General features: G+C 45.1%; 1 protein-coding gene across 2 annotated transcripts in view; it reads right to left on the reverse strand.

The window, feature by feature from the left end:
* Window positions 1-670: 670 nt before the first annotated feature.
* The window catches only part of FAM219A (family with sequence similarity 219 member A), a 278,937-nt gene continuing 253,161 nt past the window's right edge, over window positions 671-26,446 (reverse strand). Inside the window, exons 5-6 of one of the 2 annotated variants that reach the window (XM_033935584.1) lie at window positions 20,713-20,767; window positions 671-4,994 (exon numbers count right to left, since the gene is read on the reverse strand). In XM_033935584.1, the coding sequence (XP_033791475.1) occupies window positions 4,836-4,994; window positions 20,713-20,767 (214 nt within the window). In that variant the 3' untranslated portion in view covers window positions 671-4,835. The remainder of the gene's footprint in view (window positions 4,995-20,712; window positions 20,768-26,446) is intronic. The other variant, XM_033935593.1, reaches the window with a different exon arrangement.

The following is a 26,446-nucleotide window of genomic DNA, read 5'->3' on the forward strand; positions in this document are numbered from 1 at the left end:
CCAGAAAGTGATATCAGAAGGGAGCCGAGGCCTGTACAAGCAGCAGGTGGAAGATGCTGCTTTTGCCTGAGGACATATGAAGAGGGTGCTGGTGGTGGCAGGGCCGCTCAAGTGGCAGGGAAGAGTGTGGGGTGCATGATGCAGCCCTTGCTGAACCACTGGGTGTGAACATGTCTCATGGCTCCACAAATGTTATCAGAACCCCCTCCCAAACAAGGGAATCTGAATGCGTCTGTTTCTTCTATTGCCTGAACATTTTCAGTCTCTTTGAATATTAAGCAATTTAGGGCCCCTTTTATAAAGCCAAGTCCCAAGTGGCAAGTGCGACATGGCCCATTCATTTCCGTGCTGGGACTCGCTACCATGGCTAAAAGCAGGTTAGAAAAAAAATGGATTTCTGGTTGAATTTTCTTCTCTTTATGTTTCTAGAACTTTAGAGGGGGAGGGGAGGAAAGCAGAAAAGAAACACATTTCTTCAATTTTCTTCTAGGTAACAAAAAGCTTTCCAAGATCTGCTGATAAGAGTTAGACCAGTCACAATGTAATGTAAATGCGCACGAGTCGAGTCTCTTTCATTTGAAAGGAAACTGCGCAATGAAATGAAGAGGTGATAGGCTCTGGAGTAATCTAAGGAAATACTTTTTACAGAAAGGCTGGTAGATGCGTGAAACAGTCTCCCAAAGAGGTTGGAGATAGAGACTGTGTCTGAATTCAAGAGGGCCTGGGACAGGCACGTGGGATCTTTCAGAAAGAGATAATGGTTACTGCGAGTGGACCATTTGGCCTTTATCTGCATGTTTCTAAGAGATAGGAGTGAGAAAGCGGGGAGTAGGGGAGTGAACCTTTAATGGGGGGGGGGGGAGGGGAGGATTCCTTCTATGTTTATATCCCCTTTCTCAATTCGGCTTTGCTACTATTGTGACATTCCTTGGCCAGGACCCATAAACCTCAGCTTCCTATGGAAATTGGCTAATGTGGATCCTGAATCTGTCCACCAGATGGCACTATTGTGTGATTAGGACCTGACTGTGATGCCAGCAATGTGAATGATCAGCCCCATACACAAACTAAGGGGACTTGAGTTCTTCCGCTCAAAATGCATTTATATTACAAACTTTCTGGAGCCTCCTCCTTTCTTTAATATAAGATGTGTTTTTATTTCCATGTAATTTGGTCAGCATATATTCTTGTTTATAATGGCAAAGACGTACTCATTAAGGTCTACTTCTACAGTGCATACACAAAGGAGTCTCGAGAACTAAAGTTGGCACATGGCAGGTGGATTGCTCACACCACTGATGCCCTACTCGTATTAATGCTAACAATAACTGTATGTGTGTGGGGGGGGGGGGGAGGGGGGAATGCATCTATTTTTACCATCAACTCCTCTACGCATTCTTGAGGACTCACATCCTCTCTACAGTTCAAGCTACACATCAGAACATTAGAACAACGAGCCAGAAGTTTTGAAGTCTCTTCCCTTTTCCAGACTGTTTAAAAGTAGAGTCTCAGGAGAGGAAAAGGGAGGGATGCTCTCCTCAGCGCGTTATGTTTTATTGTATTTGATGCCTGGTATGTAAAAGGAACAGATTTAAACCAACAGCGCACGCAAAGCATACACTCAACACGCACCCAGCATCTCAGCGTCTGCAAAGAAAGAGCAAGGTGGCATGACATTCGTTGGGAGGCCACAGAGCGCTGTTGCCCAACGATCGTCATATTGCTGTACCCTAGGCAGGTGACCAATTCACTCCCTGTAAGGAACGCTATGGCGAGATCTGCTTTCTCTCTTCCCATGTGAAAGATGGACACGGCACATAGAGAGGAGAAACCAAAAGAAAGTTGGTCCAGTTTATGTTCAAGGTAATGGGAGCATTCCATTCCCAACCTTCGTTGTGCAAAAAATTCTGCAATATTGTATAAGGACAAGTTTACAAATAGATGAAACCTTTGCTGCCCCTCCTTCTAAGAACACATGCACATACACATGAAAAATTGACAATTAGCTATTTTACAGAGTAATTACATCATCAAATGGATTTGTTAGAAGTCTAAGCAATTATCACTTCGTCTGCTGGGACATTAACTTTTGGGTTATACTTGAAATCCTTGTGTCAGCCAAAGCCAAAGAAGCCAGAAGTGTACAGATAGGACCCGTTCCCTCTCAGCGGTAACATTTTAAAATCCTACGACAACAACTCAGGACTAGGTTTCAGCTACAGCCCACGTGCCATCTTCGCCAATTTCAAGAAACGCTAATTGGCTGCTAAATCATGGCTATAGAGAACTGTACAACATTAGTTCCCAAGGCATACGGTTTCTTTCTTAAAACGGGCCAGAAGCAAGCAGCCATAGTTTCTTGCACCCTGGGAAAAAAAGTCATGCACTTGGGGTGCAGAAATCCAAAAGAGGGCTCCGTGATGAGGAGGAGATACTGATGCTGGTCAACCAGAACACAGAAAATTGCAAAATCGTATGGCTGGCAAGATGGACAGCTAGAGCGATAACTAATGGGAAAGAACAGGAGATGATAATGCCCTGTCCAGGTTTTTGATGAGACCTCATCCAGAACAAGAGTCTAGTTTTTGAGGACATACTTTGAAATAATATAAAAAAGGCGGAGGTAATTTAGAAAAGAGCTGCCAAAACGGTGCTGAGTCTATATCCAAAAGCTCTCAAAGAAGAGCCAGGGGGATATGATAGAGACAGTTAAATAAATACCTCAAAGGTATAAACAAACCTTTTATAGAGGAAAGGATGCTCCAGAACTAGAGGCCACGTGTGACTCAGAAACAACACTGGAAATTGTTTCTGATGTGTATAGAACGATTTCCCAGTGGAGGTGGTAGAACCAGAAAGGGATAGGAATTGAAGAAAGCACGGGACGGACACGGAAGATCTTTAGCTAGGAAGTAGAAAGTTGGTGATCAGATGTGGTCTATGGCACTACACAAGGCATGGAATTGGGCATAATTGATTATCTGCTGTCATATTCTACATTTTAACCCTGTAAAAGACCACAGAGAGGTATTAAGCAAGGCAATTGTTAGATGTAGACTAACTACCATGTAGCTATCATGGATCCAGTCTAATGATATCTAGAACCATATTAATCTACCTGCATGGTTCATAGATTTTACAGTTTGACCGAGTGGGTCCCGACTTGAAGTTCTTCCTGCACATTTCCTATTTTGAGGCTTGCCTGTGTGTTCAGACAGCTGGAAAATTATTCAGATGTTTCAGCCCAGATTGACACCACATTTTCGTAGGTCTCTCTTTTTATACATTTTAATTTGCAAGAATTTCTAAAGGCAAAATAAAAAAAAAAGGGTGCTCAGAACAGTTCTAATTTTTTTGAAATGTCTTTTTACATTAGGAAAATCTTCATTCACATCTGCTGTAGCAGAAAAGGGACCATCACCGAGTGTCGTTTTGGTTACTAAATCAGTTTTCCGTTCCCATTATTATACAATTTTGATGCGTTCAGGGAAGGATGGAACAGTAATGAGGAAATGCCATGTTTATTTAAGTAAGTAACAGTTATGGCAACCCCTTAAGAAAATGTGCATATCAGAAAATTTACCACCTTCACCCTTCAGACAGTCAGCAGCAAGCTAACCCGAGGCTTCTACTGCGACCCGGAGCGCTGAATGCGCCAATGCTCATAGAATTTCTACAAGAGTCGGAGCATATCGCACCCAGGGCCATGGTAGAAACCTCTACCGTGGCTTAGTAAAAGAGGACTTAAGTAAATCAGTCAGCGAGAGTCTCAAAATACAGGTCAGCTTTCCTCGTGCCTTGAAAACATAGTCACAAGTTGGACTGGTTTAAGAGAAGGGCGAAAAACCTTGGGTACAATGTCATTTAGCTCTCTAGGTGAAGGCCCCGTTAATTTCACGGGCTAAATAGCCAGGGTTGAGGGTCTTATGCTAGGGTCAGCATATAAGGCGTGTTGTAGCTGCCTGATTGTTTTGGCCCCTGTGTGACAAGTTTTTGCTCCTTTTCTCTCCTTCCCTTCACGTCCCAGCATACCACCAGGCTTAAAACCGTACATCGGGATTTTATGGCTGCTCTTATAATTAACAGACATCCTAGGAAGTTTATCGGAACGGGAGGAGATGTGGAAGAACCTGACAGCAACCTGGAACTTTGGCATGACTTACTGGATAAAATTCTACTGTGGGAAATCAAATGTAAGACATTAATGTATCATTTCGAGACAGGCCTGATGCTGGGGCAATGATTAGAAAGAAGTGCTCTGGCTTTCAAGGAACTGTCTGACTTTATTGGACAAGGCCCTGGGTGGACACATTCTATTATACCCTGTTAACCTGGACTTTGAAGCAGTGGACAGCTTAACTGGGCTAGAGTCACGCTTTGTCCATCTTTCAGCATAATGTCCTCAGACTCAAATCTGATCTTGTCAGAGCTATACGCCAATGGTTCTTTAAGCGTCTTGGGCCTTCTTGGACTACACTGCTCTATGTCCCCAGTCCAGGGAACCAACCCTAGTTTGGTCCAGTGCAAACATCTTTTCCAAACTAAGCTGAGGACCTGCACGGAACAGTACTGCCAAAGCATACCGCTTGTCAACATTTATAAAACTCGATTCCCAGGTCCACTTCAGTACCTTGCACAGCTTATGCTGCTCTGTGACTATTTAGTTTCCTTTTTTTTAAATCCTCCTATCGACAAATCATAAAATGGATTTTTGTTTTGGTTTCTCCTGGCTCTAGAAACACAAACAGGTACATGTCCTACCATAGGAGGAAGCAATGGCTGTTAAGTTTTACAGTTATTGTGGCTAGCACGGATCAAAACCTCCCGCGTCTTCGTTACTGGATGTGGCAGGCGGTGGAGGAGGTGGCTTGGCAGCACATGCAGGTGGGGTTGACTGACTTAGGGGGGATTAAATCGAGGTCCTCATCATCTGGCATCTCATCGAGCCGGTAGCCGTCCTTCAGAAGTTGGATGTTCAAGTCTTGGTTGATCTGCTGCAGAGAAAGAGACAGACAGTCACAACGGAGGGCATTCTGTGAATAGCGGCAAGATTTTGATGCCGTAAAAAATCAGCCGAGAGTGCTATTCTGTAGGTGGCATGTTTATAGAGTAGCGCTTAGAGCTCAATTCCACGGCAAAAGTTGGGCGCTGGTTATTTACGCCAGCTGATACCTGGTGTAAATGGCAGCGCCCTGCGTCAGGCATTTTGGCACGGAAATGGGGCTAATCTTTCAGGAATGCTCCTGCCACTCCCTGGGCCATGCTCCCTTCTGAGTTGCGCACAAGGGGATTTAGGCGGGTGTGATTAAAGAATAGAGCGCAGGGAGATATCCGCATAAATTTCAAGTATTGCCAATTAATGACCATCAATTAATTGTATTTTCAATGAGGCTTATCGCTAAGGTTACATGACATTCTTTTCCTGAAAAAGTGCCTTTATTTCACGTGCTTCACTATAAATGTAAAAATAGGTTTGCTTAGGGCTTTAATCACTGGAAAAAGAAAAAGAATTAAATATGCATAAGTCACATGATCAAGTAAAGCAAAAAAAAAAAAAAAATCTAATTTTGTGGGTTACTTGCATTTCAATTTAATTTTCTGGATTCTGCACCTACAGTACATATTTCTAAGACATTTACATAGCTAAATAATCCATGGAAGTATCTTGGATAGAAAAGAAACCTGACAAACTGAAGTTTAATGGTTACAGGCAACTAAGAGGCCTAGTCACTAGTGACGGATTCATTAAGCTAATGATATGCAAAGCATGCACACAGTCAAAAGGCAAAGCTGAATGGAGCACGGGCTGTTTTCAACGTGAATGCTGTGCAGGTCAAAGCCAAAATCAGGTCACTCTGACACTCTTACTCCAGGCGTCTGGGAAAACCCGGACATGTCGGACTTTTCTGCCGTCATCTTCTATGTTTCTATGTCCTCTTTTTAGAGGACTGTCCAGGCGCCTGCCTGGAGGGATTTCCAAAACCTGGCAGTTTGTCAGGGATTTTTGGAAGTCCTGAGCTTGGAGGCCGCATCTGGAAGCCTTTGCACATGCGCGGCCAGCATTGTGATGACATCATACGCACACGTGCATGCATGTGACATCATCGTCGACGTGCACACATGCACGAAGGCTTCCAAATGCAGCCTTTGAGCTCAGGGAGGTTCGTGTGGGGGCGGGGCTGGGGGAGGAGCAGGGCGAAGCAAGAGGTGGAACGGGGCAGGACTGGTGGAGGAACGGGGTGGGGGGCCAGGTGTCCTCTTTTTTTCAAAGAGGAATTCTGGCAACCCTACCCTGACATAATAAACCATTCTAAGCCCAAACCAAACACCCACATCCCAGTCTTGAATGTCATTAATGCAGCTTTCCATTTTACAGACCTCTCTCACTACAATAAAGCCTCCTTTTATAAAGCTGCGGTAGAGGTTTCTACTACGGGCCAGCGAGATAAATGCTCCGATGCTCGTAGGAATTCTATGAGCATCGGGCATTTACCTCATTGGCCCAGACTACAAACCGGCAAAAAAGACACCTTGTGGCTTGATACACTGGGAATTGTTGCTAGGCTGCTCCATTTAAAGTCATCTATGTGAGCTACCATTAAGATGTGTTATTTTATTGTTAACCTGGGCTGAAATTGCATGAGTTAGTGATATAATACCACAAGTTAACATTAACCCGCACTGATAACTTCCCTTCTCAGTGTGAAGAGTTTCAGGCCCAGAGGCACTAAAGTCAACGATCGTCACTAAACCTGTTTTAACAGCTTTAGTGAGGATAGCATTGGTGACCCAGTGCTAAAAGCGGCTCACCGCCTGGTTTTCTGCACCATTGCTCATTCCCCGATCTGACCATCAGGGCTTTAGGCCCCTCTCCGGGCATCATATGATACACCGGAGAGGGAAAGGTCCACCATTTTGAACTGACGGGCCTATGAGTGGGACGGACTGAGCTTCCCTCCCATCTAACTTCTCTATAAAGGTACTGGGGGGGAGGGGGATGAGGGGGGGGGAAAGGTTCAGAGGGTGGGGTTTCAGGAGACCTCTGGTGGCAGGAGGGAGAGGGAATCCCTCCCTTTTTTTCTCTGTGGGGGGAGGAAGGATGTTTGGGGGGGGGGGAGCGCCTGGCACAGGGGTGGGCCCTTGGTGGCAGGGCATCCCTCCTGCTATTTCGCAGCTGTGGGGGGATGGGGTGGTCAGTATGTAGGAAGTGGGCATCCTTTCTGCCATTTTTGTCTTGGGGGAGGGGGGAAATGGCAGGAGGGAATGGCCATCCCTCCTGTTGATTTTCACTAGTGAGGGGGGTGGGGATTCCTGTTGCCACGTTCAATTGGGGAGGGCTGTCTTCGGTAGTGGGTGGGGGTTGTTTAATGGGGTAGATATTGTATGTATGTAACATGAACAGCATCTGTGCCCATTAAAAAAAAATAAAAGGTTTCCTGCCCCGAACAGCGTGGCAGGAGGCTCTCCCCTGCCTCTCAGCTGTTCAGGCTTCCCCTGCCGGCTCTCACAGCGATCCATTGGATCAGAGAGTCAGGGATTATGGCAAACATCCACATTAATCATTGGTATGCAAACTTTTTAGTGCATTAATAGCGCTTTCTGAATTGGCCAAAAATCGGAGCGGTCTTACCGATCCTCTCAGTGCATCTAGGCCTCAGTCTCTGGTAATCAGAGCTGATATTGTGAAGTCATAATGCCTCAATGTCAACTTCATCAGTGATGTCACAATGGTTTGATTGTCCTGTACTGGGCTCACTTTTATTATACATAACAGTGATTTTGATTTCTAGACACATTTCTTTTTTCTATAATCTACATGGGCTACTCTTACAACTGCTACCATCCGTTCAGTCGTGTCCGACCCTTGGATACTCTGTAGGCCAGTCCTCGCCATGCTTCCCTGTTTTCCACTCCTCTTAAGATGTATTAGTAACTAGCCCCTTACATTAATGGGTGCTAGAATATGTGTGTGTGTGTATGTCTGTCTTTATTTCTTTCTCTCTCTCTCCTTAGCCGCTTTCTGTATTTCTGTCTTTCTTTTTCCTCGGCTGTCCACCCATTCTCCCTTCCTTTTACCTTCCCTGTGTCCACCTCAACCCCTTCACTGCTCCCCTTATCCAGCAGCAGCCCTTCTCCCTTTTTTTAATCTCCCCCCTGTCCAGCAGCACCTCTTTCCTGTCCCCCTGTCCAGCAGTAGGCCTCCCTTCCTTTTTCTCCCCCCCTAGCACCTCTTTCCTGCTCCCCCATCCAGCAGTAGGCCTCCCTTCCTTTTTCTCCCCCCAGCACCTCTTTCCTGCTCCCCATCCAGCAGTAGGCCTCCCTTCCTTTTTCTTCCTCCCTAGCACCTCTTTTCTGCTCCCCCATCCAGCAGTAGGCCTCCCTTCCTTTTATTCCCCCGTCTCTTCCCCTGTCTAGCAGCACCCCTTACCTCACGTCTGCCCTCCACCGACAGCCGCTGCAGCCGACAGCCTCCGCGCCACCTGAAGCCGACAAAATCCTAAGCCGCGCATGCTTACTCCTACTAGTGGGGACCTACAGCGCACGGAAAATGGGAGCACGCAGGTAAGAGTGCACATGTGTGGCTTAGGGTTTTATTATATTAGACTAGATCTCATTCCATAAACTGGACCTGTTCTAAAGTAGCACAAATTAATGGTGAAATGACACATGCTACCGGTAGCCCACATTGATAACTACACCCCTTAGAGTGCAGCAGTGGTGCTGGCATGTAATGTGTGCATTCTCTCTTGCCATTCTCTCTTGCCAGTGAAGATGATTCCTTCTAAAGGACAAGAGTGAGTGGCAAACTGTGTGGAAATGGTCTCTTTTTAAATTGCCCAAACTCTATACTGACAAAAGTGCTATTTCTCAATATATTTTTACCCCTGATGAGCAGAAGTGTTTCTTGGGCATAGCTGGGGCAGGATTTGGGTCAGTGAGCTTGCTCACAACAAAAGCAGAAAGAACGTGCAGAAATTTGGGCAGGAAAAAAGTGGAAAGCAGAGTCCGGAAGCCTCCCAGATCTGGATGTCTTGGGCTGTCTGCTTTGGAGATCTCCTGGATCAGAGCCCAACGTAATATACAAGTAGTCATGAATGCCAGCTTAAAAAACCAGACACTTTAAGAGACACAATTGTGACTAACTTGTCCTTCTAGCTGCATAAATTAAATAACAGTATTTCTGCTATTCATAAGGCCTTTTATCTCACCGTCCCTTCAAATGTCAACAAAACCCCAGGGACTGAAGAAAGAGGTTATGGAGATTTTTTTCTAATGGCTTTGAATGGGAAGATGTCCTTATAAGATGAATAGGTTTCCTTATTACAGTGCTGGAAGGGGAATGATGAAATTAAATCCTTTTAAGTTTGTCTTTGTCGGATTGCAGTTCTCTGTTTTCTAACCCTACAGAGGCTCCTCAACTGAAACGTCTGGCTTTACCTGAAATCAAGGATCAGGGCACGAGAGACTGAAGAACGACAGAGGCATAGTAATTAAACCCATTTTAGTAGTGAAAAAAACATTGTTATTATTATGTTGAAACAGGCCCAGATTTGGCGGCTACCAAAAAATGACTGCCGATCCCGTATCAATCACGCATTAGTGCCGTTTGTAGAATTGCAGCTGTTTTTAAAACAGGCATCTTAAATGTAGACTATCATTTTAGAAGGCTTACATTTAAGGCACCTGTCTTGCGCCTATGGAAGTGCCAAGGGTCGCCTCTGGCAACTTTCAGAGTAAACCATGCCGGCCTCAGGTGTCCTTAGGTGCTTCCGTAGGCACGCAAACAGCATCTTCAATGTAAGTGCGCGACAGGTTTCAGGTTTTATGAAAATCATATATACTGCCTTATCGAAAATCAAAGCGGTTTTACAAAGTTTTTTAAAAACTACAAAGGGACAACAAAGCAACATCAAAAACAAAGAACAGAAGACCGACTGACAAACAATGACTTACTGGAACGAGAGGAGACGGGGCGGAACTACAATATTTAGATAGAAAGAACAGAGAAGGGAAAAAACAGAAGCAGGCGCATCAGCCAAAATGGCTGGACTAACGTAAGCTTAAAACGACGATCATGATTCAAACGCATCTTTGAAAAAAATTATTTTAAAATTCGATTTAAATTTATCTAGGGACGTGATCTCTCTTAAATGTAGGTGCTTTTTGTCGCATCGATTTTAAAAAAAAGTCCCTTTTGGTTAGTCAGACCGGATCCTAATGTAACGGATGTGAACCGCCTAGAACTCTTTGGGTATGGCGGGATATAAGAACCTAATAATAATAATAATAATAATAATACCACTGACTGACTTTGGGATGCTGTTTCTAGAATTTGGGCCACAGTGCCTTGTATAGTCAGCTAGCCAATGGCAGCCTCATCAGCTCTATGAAGAGTTACCAAATCACCGTCCAGTTGAGTCAGCAAACAGGAGTCAACAACATGAGATACTGTTTGTATTTCTCTGCAATCACACAGGCCACTATTTGCCATTCCCCCATCTCTTCAGGCAGGCTCCGCAATGTTTCCTATCCTGCACGGAAGCAGTTGGTGAGGGACCATTGGTGACCTGGGTGGGGAGGGTGTCATTCAGTCATCTTGGCTATTGTGTCATGCACAAGGGCTGAATTGATCAAAGGCACCGATTTCCATTTCTCTCACCACTTAGTTACTAAATCGAAGTGTCCCATGTTTCTCCACAGTTGATATAGGGAGGTAAGAGGGTATGCAAGTAGCTATGAGACATTTCAGAACAGGCCTCAGTCAAGATGATTTTGCATCTTCTGGATAAGCCTCACCGGCAAAGCCTTCTGATGCAATGCAGGAGGTTTAGTGTTGAGCAGGACAGGAATTCATCATAATGGGATCGAGGGAAGAGTTCCAGTGATGAGTTGCATCAAGATATCAATGGGTTTACTGTGTGTACAGTACTTGGCACTTATGCTACTAGTTCTAAGGCACAACAGCCCATTCTTAGTTGCATCAAATTATTCACTGCCTTGGTCTAGCCCAGTCACCTGGTGGCAGTGCTGTGCAATGCCATGCAGGGGGACTGAGGTTCCTCAGAGTTAGGGTACAGTACTATAGTAATAAGTACCAGTAATACTAGTACCAGAACTTAAGAATACCCTTAGTGGATCAGACCAATGCTCCATCAAGCCCAGTAGCCTGTTCTCACGGTGGCCAATCCAGGTCACTAGTACCTGGCAAAACCCCAAAGAGTAGCAACATTCCATTCAGAATCCTAAAGAATAGCAAGATTCTGGAATCCCAAAGAGTAACAAAAGATTCCGGAACCCCAAAGAGTAGCAACATTCCAAGCTACTGATCCAGAACAAGCAGCGGCTTCCCCCATGTCTTTCTTAATAACAGACTATGGACTTTTCCTCCAGTAATTTGTCCAAACCTTTCTTAAAACCAGCTACGCTACCACAACCTCTGGTAACGCGTTCCAGAGCTTAACTATTCTCTGAATCTGCTGTAATAATTCCCTTAGCGCGCATGCGCATTTCAAAATTGGTGGGTCCGTGATCTGTGGCACCGTGCCTGCGCAGTGCCTGCCTCAGCTGATTTCCTGATCGCCAACGCCGGCTGACTTCTGATTATGCAGTGCTTGCCGGCTTCCCGACCCTGTTCCTCCAAAATCGGAGACGGGGGGGAGGGAGGAGAAGCGAAGCCGGCAAGCATAGTGTTAGAGCCCCCGGAACATGGCCAAAGTCGCTTCCTGACTAGGGCAGCATTGAAGGAAGATAGGGCAGGGAGGGAGGCTTCAACTCGCTGCTCCTGCTTGCTTCAAGCATTCCTCGCTGCTGGGTCCTGCCTTCTCGGAAACAGAAACTAGGTGGGACCCGGCAGTGACGAAGGACTGAAGCAAGCAGGAACAGTGAGTTGTGAATGCTGTGCTGCCAATTATTGTGTGAGACCGCGGGGGGGGGAGGGGGTAAATGCTGGCGATGGCTGTGTGAGACTGTGGGGGGGAGGGGAAATGCTGCCGATGGCTGTGTGAGACCGTGGGGGGAATGCTGCAGCAGCACCCTTTGGGGGAGACAGAAGGAAGACCAGGGAAGGAGGGGGAAGAGAAATGCTACTGTTGCACAGGGGGGAGGTAAAAGGAAAGGAGAAGGGTACTGCTGGACAGGGGGGAGAGAAAGAAAGAAATACAGAAAGACAGCGGGCAGGAAAGACAGACAGACAGGGGGCCAGGGAAAGAGACAGAAATAAAGACAGACATAAAGAAAAAAAGGGGACAGGGAGAGAAAGAAAGACAGACATACATACAGAAAGAAATACCTAAGTCTACACATCTATGCTAGCACCCATTAATGTAACGGGCTAAAAAACAAGTAAAAAAATATTTCCTCCTGTTGGTTTTAAAAGTATTTCCCTGTAACTTCATTGAGTGTTCCCTAGTCTTTGTAATTTTTGATGGAGTGAAAAATTGATCCACTTGTTCTACTCCACTCAGGATTTTGAAGACTTTGTTCCCTCAGCCATCTCTTTTCCAAGCTAAAGAGCTGTAACCTTTTTAGTCTTTACTCATATGAGAGTTCTATCCCCTTCATCATCTTGGTCGCTCTTCTTTGAACCTTTTCTGGTGCCGCTATATCTTTCTTGAGATAGGAGACCAGCAGGGTTGGAGTATCTAAATTACTGCACTATAATGAGAGTCAGTTTTAAGAGTTTAGAGGAGCAACAGTTTGTGGCCCTCTACTGAAGAGTGTCACTGTATCGGGGGGGGGGGGGGGTGAGAAGGATGAAGAAACATAAAAGGTAAAATCCCTGGGGTGGCTGGTCTAACTGGGCAGGTTCTTATTTATTTATGTATACAATTTGACTGTCTTGCTTTTTTTTTATAAGACCAAATCATTTTGCAATTAAACTATCATCAGCTGGTAGGGGTAATTCTATGATCGGGTGTCTCCATATACGTGCCATGAGGACGCAGAGTAGGAGCTTATTCTCTGCGTATAAAGCAGGGGTCTCAAAGTCCCTCCTTGAGGGCCGCAATCCAGTCGGGTTTTCAGGATTTCCCCAATGAATATGCATGAGATCTATGTGCATACACTGCTTTCAATGCATATTCATTGGGGAAATCCTGAAAACCCGACTGGATTGCGGCCCTCAAGGAGGGACTTTGAGATCCCTGGTATAAAGGAAACTAGGCATCTAATATTAATGAGCTGTAAATTATGCACATAAGTGGGAGCCCCGCCCATGAGTCATCCACCCTTTACAAAAACTACATGCTATGCAAGATAGGAACATTTATTTATTTTTAGTATTTATACACTTCTCATACCTAAGAGGTTTACATTCAGGTACTCAAGCATTTGGTGGAATGTTTGCATATTCGTGCATGTATGCAACCATATTCTTATATGATAGCATTCTATACAAATGTGTATCTACTGCTATTATTATTTATCATTTCTATTGCGCTGAAATTTGTATACAGCGCTGTGAATTTAACAGTCAGTAGGCGGTCCCTGCACAGAAGAACTTACAATCTAATTAGGACAGACAGACAGGACATCTCAGGGTTGGGGAGTTTCTAGCAGAATGAACGATACGATGGGTAAAGGTATCTGACAGTGAGTGGGAGTTAAGAGCTGAAAGCAGCTTTAAAAAAGTGGGCTTTTAGTTTGGATTTGAAGACTGCTAGAGACGGAGCATGACGTACTGACTCTGGCAGCCTGTTCCGGGCAAGAAAGAAGGAACTTTTAACACCTAGTTTCAAGAATTGCCCTTTCAGTGTACACCCATAACAAAATGGTGTGGTCAAGTTTCGCTGCTTACTAGTGACGCAAGCAGTGATACTTGACCACACTATCTCCAACTTGCTATTAACAACGAGCGACTTCAAATCATTTTGAAAAGAAATTAAAACCCTGCTATTCAAAAAATGTATCCAGATGTCTTAACTCTACCCCCTGTTCTCCTCCTTCCTTACAATTTTCTCTTCAAAGTCTCTCCCTCTCCGTAATTCTTTCTCCTCAAAGTCTCAACCATGTAAACAGCTCCCCAAACTGTAAATTTCCTGGAACTGTCCAGTCATCTTTTTGTAATCTAAAACCCTAAATTGTAATTTTCATGGAAATGTCCAGCTAGTTTCTTTTGTAATCCGCCCAGAACTGCAAGGTACGGGCGGAATAGAAGTCATTAATGTAATGTAATAAATCATTTGCTGCTGGAAAGAATAGGACTGCAGATATAGCTGCGTTTAGCTGTGCGGAAGAGGCATTCCTTTGAGTAAAACCCGCTGAATCAGAGCAGCATCTGCTAGTGATGCAGGGGAATGTCGGCCGACAAAAGACTGCGATGTCACAAAGCCCTTTATTACAACCACAGGCAAGCGTGTTCTGCAGCTGTGAACTAAATCGCTGTCAGTCGAGTAAGCCAGCTCTCAATATGCCCATGTCAGACTCTCGTCTCCACTTGAGCTTCCCAGAAATGGAGCCTTTTCTTTATTGGGCCAGCTCTTTCATGACGGCCTGTCTTATTGCGTCTTACGGAAATGACTGAAGCCTATTTTATTCCAACAATATTATGGAACTAGAACCTAACGATGGCTGTTCAGGAAGAAGGATTTTTATTGTGATTTTTTATTGAAATGTAATGGTAATTTTTCTTTGTGTAGCATTGTAAACCGCTAGATACTTTTGTCATAGTTTTAGTGGTATATCAAGGGCAATAAATCCAATCCAACCCAACTAACTGTATGTTAGCTCTCTTTGTTCCCCATAGCTCCTTATATCTCTCTTCTTCTGCATCTTTCTTTCAATTTAAATTTTTTTTGCAGAAAAAATGGTAGAGGCGCACGACACCCTCTAAATAGATGAAGGTTAGACAAAAATATTTCATTGATTACAAAAAGTGATTGATGGCTGAAGCGGCAGGCGGTTCTAACTGCAGTTTGGGAAAGTTTAGTTGGGGCAGGCTGGTTAACGTCCACAGGGTCAGCAGTAAAGGGGCACTGAGGACCAGTTTGAACAGAGCAGTGAAAGACTTCTTTACGAGGTCTTTACGCCTTCCCCTAGTTCTTCCTTTGCTGGTGGCCTTACCTGCGTATGTTCCTGCTGGACTCTAGTAGGGCACTGGTCTTTGACCTAAGGGCCGCCGCATGAGTGGACTGCTGGGCACGATGGACCACTGGTCTGACCCAGCAGTGGCAAATCTTATGTTCTTGTGCACACAGGACACACTCCAGGGAATTATGTGCCCAAAAATAAAAATAATGCACACCAACATAATACAACCTATTAAACAGAATAATGGCCGCAGTATTCTGGAAATATATGCAGGTACTCTTATCCCTCCGAATCCGCGAGGGTTAGGGGCACAGCCAGCCCACGAATATGGAAAATCACGGATAACTTTTAGGGACGACTCTGACCCACCCCCGCCTCCCTCCTGCGTCCCGGACCTCCGCAGACCTTACCTGGTGGTCTAGCGGTGACGTAGGGCAGGAGTGATCTTCCTATGCTCCTGCCCAGAGCCGTCATCAAAAATGGCTGCCACGGGTTCCCGTTCTAGTCTCATGAGACCAGGGGAACTCACGGCAACCATTTTTGATGACGGCTCTGCATGGAGCAGGAGCGTAGGAAGATTGCACCTGCTCCGCATCACTGCTAGACCACCAGGTAAGGTCTGCGGAGGTTCGGGATGCAGTGATTCAGCCTTTAAAAACTAGAGGGAGGTCTGGGGCAAAAAATCATGAGTAACCGAATTCGCGGGTACTAAACCCGTGGATTCAGAGGGAGACGTGTACGTTAACTTGGTCCCCAGTCAGCTCTAGCTCCCCCGTCCAGCATCTTCATGTTTGCTAAGTGAACAGTGGTGTCCTGTAGCACTGTAACAGAAATCAAGGCAACCATGACACGCTTTACCTATCAATTATTTTGGTAGGTTGCCGAATGGTCACCAGATTTCACATCTGCTGGCATTTAGTTTACTGTTATTAAATATGTTGGGATCGGTAGTATAGAAGGAGGGGATGGGGGGTGGACCACCTCAGGTGCTGTCTTGATGGGGGCACTGGCACCTTTCCACACCCCCCGACGCCATGCTTGCGCCCTCCTTTCCCCATCCCCCATACCTCTTTGAATCTTTACCAGTGTGAGCAACTACTCTGGCCTGCTGCTCATGCCAGCCTGGCTCCCTCTCAAACCACTTCTGGGTCGTGGGGGCCGGAAGTGACATCAGAGGGAAAGCCAACACTGGCTGAGCAGAAGGCTGAAGAAGCTGCTCGCGCTGGCGAAGATTTAAAGAGGAACGAGGGGGGGCGAAGGGAGGGAGTGAATGTGGCACAGAAGGAACAGAGGGTGGTGGAAGGAGCAGGGAAGGCAGAGAGGAGGGCGTGGAAGGAGCGGGAGCACCATCGTCTTGGGAACCTCCTACCCTCACTACATCACTGGTTTGGAACATGTGTTTACCTGTATTAGCTGTACCTAATGTTTAGAACAGGGATTCTCAATCTTAAAGTCCTTGGGACACACCTAGCCAGTCAGATTTTCAGGCTATCCCCAATTAATATGCATGAGCTAGATTTGCATATAATAAAGGCAGTGCATGCAAATCTAGTTCTTGCTTATTCATTGGGGATAGCCTGAAAACCAGACTGGCTAGGTGAGTCTTGACATCTGGGTTGAGAACCTTTGCATAATGCAACAAGCTTTGCTCCTTGAGATCTTGGTGACGTTACTTAACTCTCTATTGCCTCAAGAACAAACTTAAATTGTAAGCTTTCCTATGGGAGAAGCCTTAACCTCCTGGGCGAATCGGGGCCTTAGGCCCCATCCCCAGTACATCCCAGGATACACCGGGAAGGGGAAGGCCAGCCATTGTGAAGAGACGGGCCTGCTGGAGGGAGCAGGCATCCCTCCAGCTGGCCTTACTACAAAAGGTAGTTGGAGTTCAGGAGTATCAGTAGTTAGGAGGGTCATGGCTTCAGGGGGAGCTTGCCGGCAGGAAGGAGTGGGCATCCCTCCTGTCACGGGACTTCATGGGGGGGGGGGGTCGGGGGTGCCAGTAGGAGGAAGTGGGCATCCCTCCTTTGGTGGCACTTTGAGGGAGGTTTGGGGGTTCTGGCTGGAGGGAGTGGGCATCCCTCCTGCCAATGTCAGGGGGTCCCCTGCTGCAGTCACTTAGCTGATCATGGCAGGGGCATTCCCCCCCAATCAGCTGAGCCAGCAGGACTCCCCAAAGCTGTGGCTTTGGAGAGCCCTGCCGGCTCAGCTGATCAGTGATAATTTCCCCTGCCGCAGCTTAAGGCTGTTGCAGGTTGGCTTTAGGATCCTGCTGTGACATAGATAGGCAGCTGAAATGTAGGCCAGGGTTTTCTGCCTATCTTGGCTGCATCAGGCGCTATTGTTTAACTGGTGCTGCTCAAGTGATTGACACGCGATTGGCTGCCACCAACATAGGCGCTGGTTACCGAATCCTGAACATTAATAGGTTATTTTTCAGCACTGTTCCCGCGGTATTCTCCTACACTGTACAGAGCAGTGCAGGAGTTGTGCAAATCAGCCTGTCAGAGAGGGAGGGATCTGGTAGGCCTTCAGCATGTGCAACAATTTGAATTTACACATGCATCTTTCTAGTATACAGTATATGTGTACCGGCCAACACATGGCTTTATCTGACAGTGTCGACCGGAGGTAGGGACCGTAGATATGGTGGCAATTCCAAGGAGTGGGTAGGGGTGGAAAAAGAAATGCTGGCAACTGTCAGGGTTGGGAAGTAGGGGATATGAAGAGGGATAGGGATTGGGACTTGTACACCGCCTTTTTGTAGTTTTACAAACACACTCAAAGCGGTTTATACACAGGTACTGCAAGCATTTTCCCTATCTGTGCCAGTAGGCTCCCAATCTATCTAGTGGAGGATTAAGTGACTTGCCTAGAGCATGGATTTGAACCCACAACCTCAGGATGCTGAGGCTGTAGCTCTAACCACTGCACCACTCTCTTCTCTGATACAATGATCTACTCTAATCCTTAGGTTTGTATACCGCATCATCTCCACGTTCGTAGAGCTTGACGCGGTTTACAGTAGGAGAAATAGGAAGGAACTACAACAGAGGGTTAGAGGTAGAAGTGTGAAGAAAATTTAGAGGACTTGGGATGCCAAGATATGAGTTTCCTTGATTCCTAAGTTGGAGGGAGACTTACATTTTTTGAGAAAAGCCACGTTTTCAGATGTTTGCGGAAAACTTGGAGAGAGCTCAAGTTCCGAAGAGGGGAGGTAAGGTTGTTCCAGAGCTCAGTGATTTTGAAGTGGAGGGAGGTCCCTAGCTTTCCTGTGTGGGAAATGCCTTTTAGCGAGGGGAAGGATAGTTTTAATTTGTGGGAGGATCTGGTGGTATTAGGGTTTGAGGAATTCCAATAAAGAGGGATAAAGGGAGGGAGGATACCGTGTAGGATTTTGAAAGCTAAACAGACGTATTTATAGTGGACCCTGGCGATTATCGGAAGCCAGTGGAGCTTGGCCAGGAGCGGGGAGACATGGTCAAATTTACTTTTAGCGAAGATGAGCTTGGCCGCGGCATTCTGAATCCGTTGGAGTCTGTGGAGGGTTTTCTTAGTTAGGCTTAAGTAGATAGAGTTGCAATAGTCCAATCTGGAGAGGATGATGGATTGGACAAGGAGGGTAAAATGTTTTTGATGGAAGCAGGATCTAACTTTCCTCAGCATGTGAAGGCAAGTATAGAACAATAAAGCCATTGTGACATCACTGATTAGGCTGGCTCTTAGGCATTGGTGGAATGAAGCATTATGACATCACAATATGAGCTCTGGAATGTTGCTACTCTTTGGGTTTCTGCCAGGCATTATGACATCAGGGAAAATGATTGGGACTTGTATACCGCCTTTCTGTATTTTTACAACCACATTCAAAGCAATTTACATACCCCCCCCTTTCAGAATTCCTTTAATAACACAACTGGATCTCGGGACTGAGAGAGACCCAGTAATTAATGTTCTTATAGTACAGACTAATTTAGGCTTGTATATAAGATCACAGATTTCTGATACCTTCTAAGCCTATTTGCTTTTTATTTTTGTCCTCCAAGGTTGCAGGATTCAGGTCTAATAGACAACAAAATTGCTTACCTGTAACGGGTTTCCTCCATAGATAGCTAGATAGCAGGATAACATCTCACACATGTGCAAATGACATCATCCAGTTATGCTGTGAAATAAACTTTTTCAGAAACTAAATAAGTCTAAGGTTTTTCTGGGCATGTGTGGATGTTTCTGTGTGGCCATCATATTATATATACAATCAAACCTCGGTTTGCGAGTAACCCGGTTTGCAAGTGTTTTGCAAGACGAGCAAAACATTCTCACAAAACGTGTCTCGCAAACCGAGTGTTGACTCGATTTACGAGCACCCCCGATAACCGGCATCGCTTCCCCCCGCTCGCAAAGGGCCCCCTCCCGCTCGAATCGGCACCCCCGCCCGACCAACTTTAACTCACCCCCCATTTGGCACTGGCACGCAGCCCACAAGTGCCGGTGCCGCTTGAAGATCTTCTTCCTCGTCTCTGCCGGCTTTGAGCATGCATCTGCACATGCTCAAGCCCTTCTAATTCTCCCTCTCGCCGGTGCCAAAGGGGGGGGGTGAGATAAAGTTGGTCGGGCGGGGAGTTCCTGTTCTCGCGGGGGGGGGGGGGGAGTGCCGATTCGAGCGGGGGGGGGGGCTTTGCGAGCAGGGGGGGAGCGGTTCTCGTGCCGGTGCCAGACGGGGGGGGGGGGTGAATTAAAGTTGGTCGGGCGGGGGGGGTGCTTGTTCTCATGGGGGGTGCCGGATCACGCGGGGGGGGAGGGGGAGCAGCGCCCTGGCCTCGGGGGGGGGGGGGGAAACGTATCAAAGTGAGTTTCCATTATTTCCTATGGGGAAACTCGCTTTGATAAACGAGCATTTTGGATTACGAGCATGCTCCTGGAACGGATTATGCTCGTAATCCAAGGTACCACTGTATATATATATATACATATATATATATATGCCATCTATCGATAGAGGTTGTCTAAGCAGTTTACATTCAGGTATTCAAGCATTTTTCCCTATCTGTCCTAGTGGGCTCACAATCTATTTAACATACCTGGGACAATGGAGGATTACGTGACTTGCCTAGGGTCAAAAGGAGCAGCACAGAGATTGAACCCATAACCTCAAGGTGCTGAGAACATAAGAATAGCCTTACTGGGTCAGACCAATGGTCCATCAAGCCCAGTAGCCCGTTCTCACGGTGGCCAATCTAGGTCACTAGTACCTGGCCAAAACCCAAGGAGTAGCAATAGCCCGTGAGAACGGGCTACTGGGCTTGATGGACCATTGGTCTGACTCAGTAAGGCTCTTCTTATGTTCTTATGTAATAATATCATGCTAACCCATTATTCTATAACACTGCGCTTAAGTGCTTAGAACACCTATGCTCCTTTTAGATTTCACACTAGGGGATTTGGGAATCCCCAAGGCTTGCCTTTCAATAAAAATAAGGGAAAAGAATAACCAAACTGCTAACAGGCCGGACAATAGTTTTGGGTGTTTAATGACAGAGAGTGTCTGACCGGTAAGGAAATGAAATGCCTGATCAAGCAGGACAATATGATTGGCAGCATAAAATGAAACGGGATTACAAGGCAGCTGTATCCAACCTCTCATCACAAACTGCCTGCCTTTCTTAGAGACACATGACCTTAACTCACCTCAGCAGAGGAGTATCCTGAGGAGGAGTATCTGGACATGTCAAAGTCATCATCACTAAAAAAGAAAAAGGAAAGGGAAAAAAAAATCAATTCTATTAGAATAGATTTACAATATATATGAGTACGTACAAACAAGTTTGTTTGATAGTAGGCACACAAAAAACTTTGCAGTGGTTTTCTACTAGAAATTCATAAACATATTCTCCTTCAGAAGCACTGCCCCCTACAGTTAGGGCTTATTATCTATCTCTGAATAGATGTTCAGCTCCAGTAGGTCCTCAAGCAGTTTCTTCTCCTTCTCTTGAGAGGAACTTTACAGACGTTTTGGCATCGTTGCTTGAAGTTGTGACTCAAAGGACAACTTTGGTGGTTACGTTGTGTTGGAGCCTGACCATAACACAGTTCTATGACTGTATTTCCAAAATATGGGATAATTGTTTATGGGATCGAGAGTACGGCTATTTCCTGATTTGTCTCGATTGACTCATAAAAGATGTCAGGTGTTTCTGGCATATAGGCTGAGAGTTTTGGCTGTCTTACTTTTCTATTACCATTTCAATGTACTTGTGTGATAACACATGAGGGTAGAACTTGTGTTCTCTGAACCCAAACAATTATTGGAGTTTATGTCTTCTAGATAGGTACCTAGTATTTATTTATTTATTTTTATATTCTGTACTATCCAAAGTTCTACGCAGATTACAATCTACAGTGTTCCCCCCAGTCATTCGCGGTCGGCGATTCGCAGTCACAGCCATTCGTGGAATTTTCCGGCCGCCGACCAGAAGAGGACAGCTGGAGAGGCAGGAGAGAGCAGCCGGAGCACCGGCGAGTGAAGGAAATCACTCGCTGTATGCTCTGACCATCTCTTCCTGCACTAAAGTCGGGCCTTACCAATCAGGAGCCCGACTTTAGTACAGGAAGAGGTGGTCGGAGCATATAGCGAGTGATTTCCTTCACTCGCCGGTGCTCCGGCTGCTCTCTCCTGCCTCTCCCGCTGCCCTCTCCAGTCTCCCCCACGAAAAACCGTATTCGTGGTTTTTCAAGAATTTCAGGGGAGTACTGTATATATATAAAATTGGATGTTTCTGTGAGTGTGTGTGTGTGTATATAGGTATGTTCCAAAATGAAAGCGAACGGAGTAAAAATGTCAAAACAGCAAAAACTCTCCATTAAAGATACACCAAAACAGCTGTGCCAGTCAAGTCTTTCAAGCAAAAGAAAATGCCTCACTCTACTACCCATACATCACAGGCAAAAAAACTTTTGCTGAGAAAAGACTACCGAGTGAAAAACTATGAGTTATACTGAAAAAAATAGTTAAAGGATGGTTTCTCAATAAAGTATGTTCCAACAATAACTGAAACGCATGGAGAGATTTCAACCAAACTTGGTACACATATGACATGTGTTTTATATAGAATGGAGCTGCTTTGACCAATTGTGTGAAGCTTGGGGAATAATGTCACACAGTCATTTAACAGTATATAAGGAAGTGCAGCTGTGGTGCAGCCTAAACAGAAACTGAAAACTGAAAATTTGTGTGATGTTAATCCTCAAGTGAATGTAAACCAAAATCCAAGGGAATTTGAAAGTGAACGTAATTGTCAAATACTTCCCGTTTTACCAGGTGTAATCACTGAATACAAGTCTATTGATACCAGAAGACTGAGATAAATAAATATCCAGGCAACACCGGGTGATCGCTGGAATAGTCTTCCACTTCAGGTGATTGAGGCCAGCAGCGTGCCTGATTTTAAGGCCAAATGGGATCGACACGTGGGATCTATTCACAGGGTAAAGGTAGGGGAGGGTCATTAGGGTGGGCAGACTGGATGGGCCGTGGCCCTTATCTGCCGTCTATTTCTATGTTTCTATAAAGTATTAAATTGAGACAATAGACAATGAACAGTCAAGGACAAATTACAATAAAATAGGTCCCAAATGATTAGAAGGAGAATACATTCAAGGAGACCTCATAGGCATGTAAGATAAGAATGGTTTTAAGCTCCTTTTTAAAAGATCCAAAGTTGGACATTTTATGAAGAGTAGAGGCAAGGCATTCCACAGTTTTGGTCCCATGATGCTGAAGAGAGATCTTCTGTATGTTTCTAGTCGTATTAATCGAGAGGAAGGGACAACCAGAAGAAGATAATCAGAGAACAAAGCGACCTAGTAGGCTGGTATCACTGCAATAGTGAAAAAATAGGTGGGGCCCAAGTTGTGCAGAGCTTCGTAAGCCAAGCAAAGAAGTTTGAAGATGATTCTGTTCTATTGGAAGCCAGTGGAGCAAAATTAGAGTATATATAAGTATATTTCACAGCATTGTTGATGATTCTAGTGGTGGCATTCTAAGCAACTTGCAAAGCTCTCAGATTGCATTTTGAAGTTTCTACTAAACGGGTGTTACAATAATCAAAGCAAGGAAATAAGAAGGCCTGAACAACAGTGCAAAAGTTGGAAAAGGACAAGACAGCACATGAACTCCTGGAGATTACTTTCGGAATATGGTATTTCATTGCGAGGTTGGAGGCTAAAATCACTCCCAGATTGTGCAGTTTATCAGGGTATGATGTCCTCGCTGTAGTGGGCTAAGGGAGTAGTAACTGGGTTTAGCATTCTTCCCAATCACTTACCCCCTCTTTTACTAAGGTGCACTATATTTTTTAATGCACGCTAAATATCAGCATGCACTAAATGCTAACGCGTGCATGTAATCCTATGGATGCGTTAGCGTTTAGCGTGCAATGATTATTTCCTATTTCTTAAGTCACAATGTATGCTGTGATTAGAAAAGTGAAAATATTAATAAATTAAAAAAAATATATCATCATTATGTTTTGAGGAGTCATAAGATGAGTGGACATAACCCTGTAAGGCTCTTATCCCACCCCTTTGCCTATTATCAGGCAACATAATTATTACAGGATCAATTTCTTGCTAACTGATATGGGGCAGAGTGCTGATTATCCTGGGAATCACGAGGAGGAGAAACTGATCCACCAAAACATGAGAATAAGGGATATGTTTGGAAACTCCAGCAAAGAGCCCTCTGAGAACTCAAAGCCTGTAGATTTAAATATAGAAACATGATGGCAGATAAAGGGCCCATCCAGTCTGCCCATCCGCAGTAACCATTATCTCTTTCTCTCTCCGAGAGATCCCACATGCTTATCCCAGGCCCTTTTGAATTCAGACACAGTCTCTGTCTCCACCACCTCTTCTGGGAGACTGTTCCATGCATCTGCCACCCTTTCTGTAAAAAAGATATTTCCTTAGATTACTCCAGAGCGTAACACCTCTTAACTTAACCATGTCAGAGCAGCCAGGGCTTATGTCATTAAAACACCTCACACAGTGATTTTAGAAGACAAATTAGTTTGAATACAGCCAACCATACATAAGATGTGTCAAATATTAACCTCAAGGCTCAGGGCTTGTGAACAAAGAAAACCACACAGTGGTAGAGATGGAGAATCTAGCCATGCAAACAGAACTGCTCAAAAACCCAAAATGTGATGCTTTCGGACTGGACTGAGGATCAAGAAAACTGTAGTCAATGAAACAATGACAGAATACTGCGCATAACTGATAGAGCAGAAAGACAATCCTAACATATCTATTACCCACTAAATAGAAAAGGGGGCAACCCTACCAATCAAATGAAGTGTACTTCAAAAACAGGTTTTCATAAATTGCCTCAAAATTGTAAACTAAGGTGAGGACATCATAAAAAGTGATGGATCTGATCATAGGATCTCTTATAACCCAGATCCCCATCCTGGGGTCAAGATTTGATTTTGGTTTGTGACTTCTGAATTCAATCATATTGTAGTGATGATTTTAAATGCATACATTAAAAAAAGCAAAAAAAAAAACAACCTAAGACTTGAAGATTGTCCCTCTTGACTTCTTGGTTGAAGTTCAATTCTGCTGAATATGGAAGGTGAATATCCTGTCATATGATCCCACAGGAGATATGATAATATTGCTAAGCAGGGGGATTAATTAATCTGCTAAACAGAAAAACACAAAGAACCCTTTGATGCTGCTGTTTCAGTATGTGAAAGCAGCTTCCTTAAATCAATGACTGGCGTCATTGTATTCTACAAAGCTGTACGGGATTCAGCAAGTGCTCAAACTCCTCTGGGGCCAATGAAAACTTGCCTGGATGTGTGGCAATGGTACTTTTATCTGGTTCTTATCACACTCCTCTGTTGGCATCCTGAAACACTAGATCTGCTTATACTAAAAATGAACCTGGATCCAAGTTAAATATGGTACTTGAGCTTCCCAAGTGACATAATTCATTGGTAATTCTTTTAAAAATATTGGGGCGATGTGCCAAGGCAATCAGAATAGCCACAGCATGCCACAACAAATTACTACAGAAACTATGAATTTTGATTAAAAAAAAAAAAAATCTTTCACACTTTACGAGTTGTTTTTGCAGAATCTGCAGAGTGATTTTGTTTGCTCGGGAGGCAAATGCTACATCAGATACTTGCCAAACACTGCCTGAAAAGCTACTCAGTGCTCAAAGTGTTTAGACTGTATGGTTTATGAAAGAAAAAATAATCTGAAACAGCAAAATTTCACAAGGCATAACTATTAATATTTAATGAGAACTTTATATACTAAAAGGCTACAAAGAAACCTAAATAAGCCAAATATAATGATAAATACTACAAAACAGAAATTTGGCAGGAAAAATTCCAAGTCCCCTTTCAAAACCAACCAAACACTGAATCAAAATATCATGATTAAGTATTTAAAGAAAGGACAAATCAGTACGGGCTAAAAAAAGGTTAGATAATAAATAAATACAGTGGTACCTTGGTTTACGAGCATAATTCGTTCCAGAAGCATGCTCTTAAACCAAAACACTCGTATATCAAAGCAACTTTTCCCATAAGAGTTAGTGTAAACTTGAAAAATTCATTCCACATCCCCAAAAACTTAATTACCATTAGGGACGCCTCCACCGCTGCCTCTGCCATAGACCCATCCACGCGGCTCCTCCAATTCTCCTCCTCTGCTGCTGTTCGCTGCCTCTCACTGTGGGTGGTGCTGGCTAAGCAAACGCCGCCACTGCCGCCGCAACAGAGCTCCCGGACGCTGCCCCCCCCAGATGCCACTACCCCCTCTGCTGGGACTCTCAGGTGCTGGCTCACTCCTGTTGGACGCACCCCGACTCCCATGCTCCACCCGAGGCCACTGGTGCTGCTATCGCCTCTTCCCCCCCTCTCCCTGACTGGCCCTGTCCTTACCCCTGCTCCGTCGGTGATAGAAAGTGCCTGCCGCCGGTCTGCTGCTGAGCCTTGAGCATCTGTGCATGCTCAGGCCTTCTGGATCTCACCCTCTCCGAGATTCTCATGAGATCTCAAGTCTCATGAGAATCTCGGTGAGGATGAGATCCAGAAGGCCTTGGGCATGCACAGATGCTCAAGGCTCAGCAGCAGACCGGCGGCAGACCCTTTTTAACTCCGGTGGCACATGGGTAAGGACAGGGCCAGTCGGTAGATGCAGAGGAGACGATCGTGAAGGGAGGGAGCAGCGCCAGTGACCTCGGTGGGGGAGCAATACTGTTGGTTCCCGCGGTCGGGTCGGGTCGGGTGGGTGCTCGCAAATCGAGTTAATGCTCGGTTTACCAGTCAAAAGTTTGCTGAGTGTTTTGCTCGTCTTGCAAAACACTCACAAACCGGGTTACTCGTAAACCGAGGTTTGACTGTAC

The sequence above is a fragment of the Geotrypetes seraphini genome, chromosome 1 (genome assembly GCF_902459505.1).
Source record: "Geotrypetes seraphini chromosome 1, aGeoSer1.1, whole genome shotgun sequence".
NCBI lineage: Eukaryota > Metazoa > Chordata > Amphibia > Gymnophiona > Dermophiidae > Geotrypetes > Geotrypetes seraphini.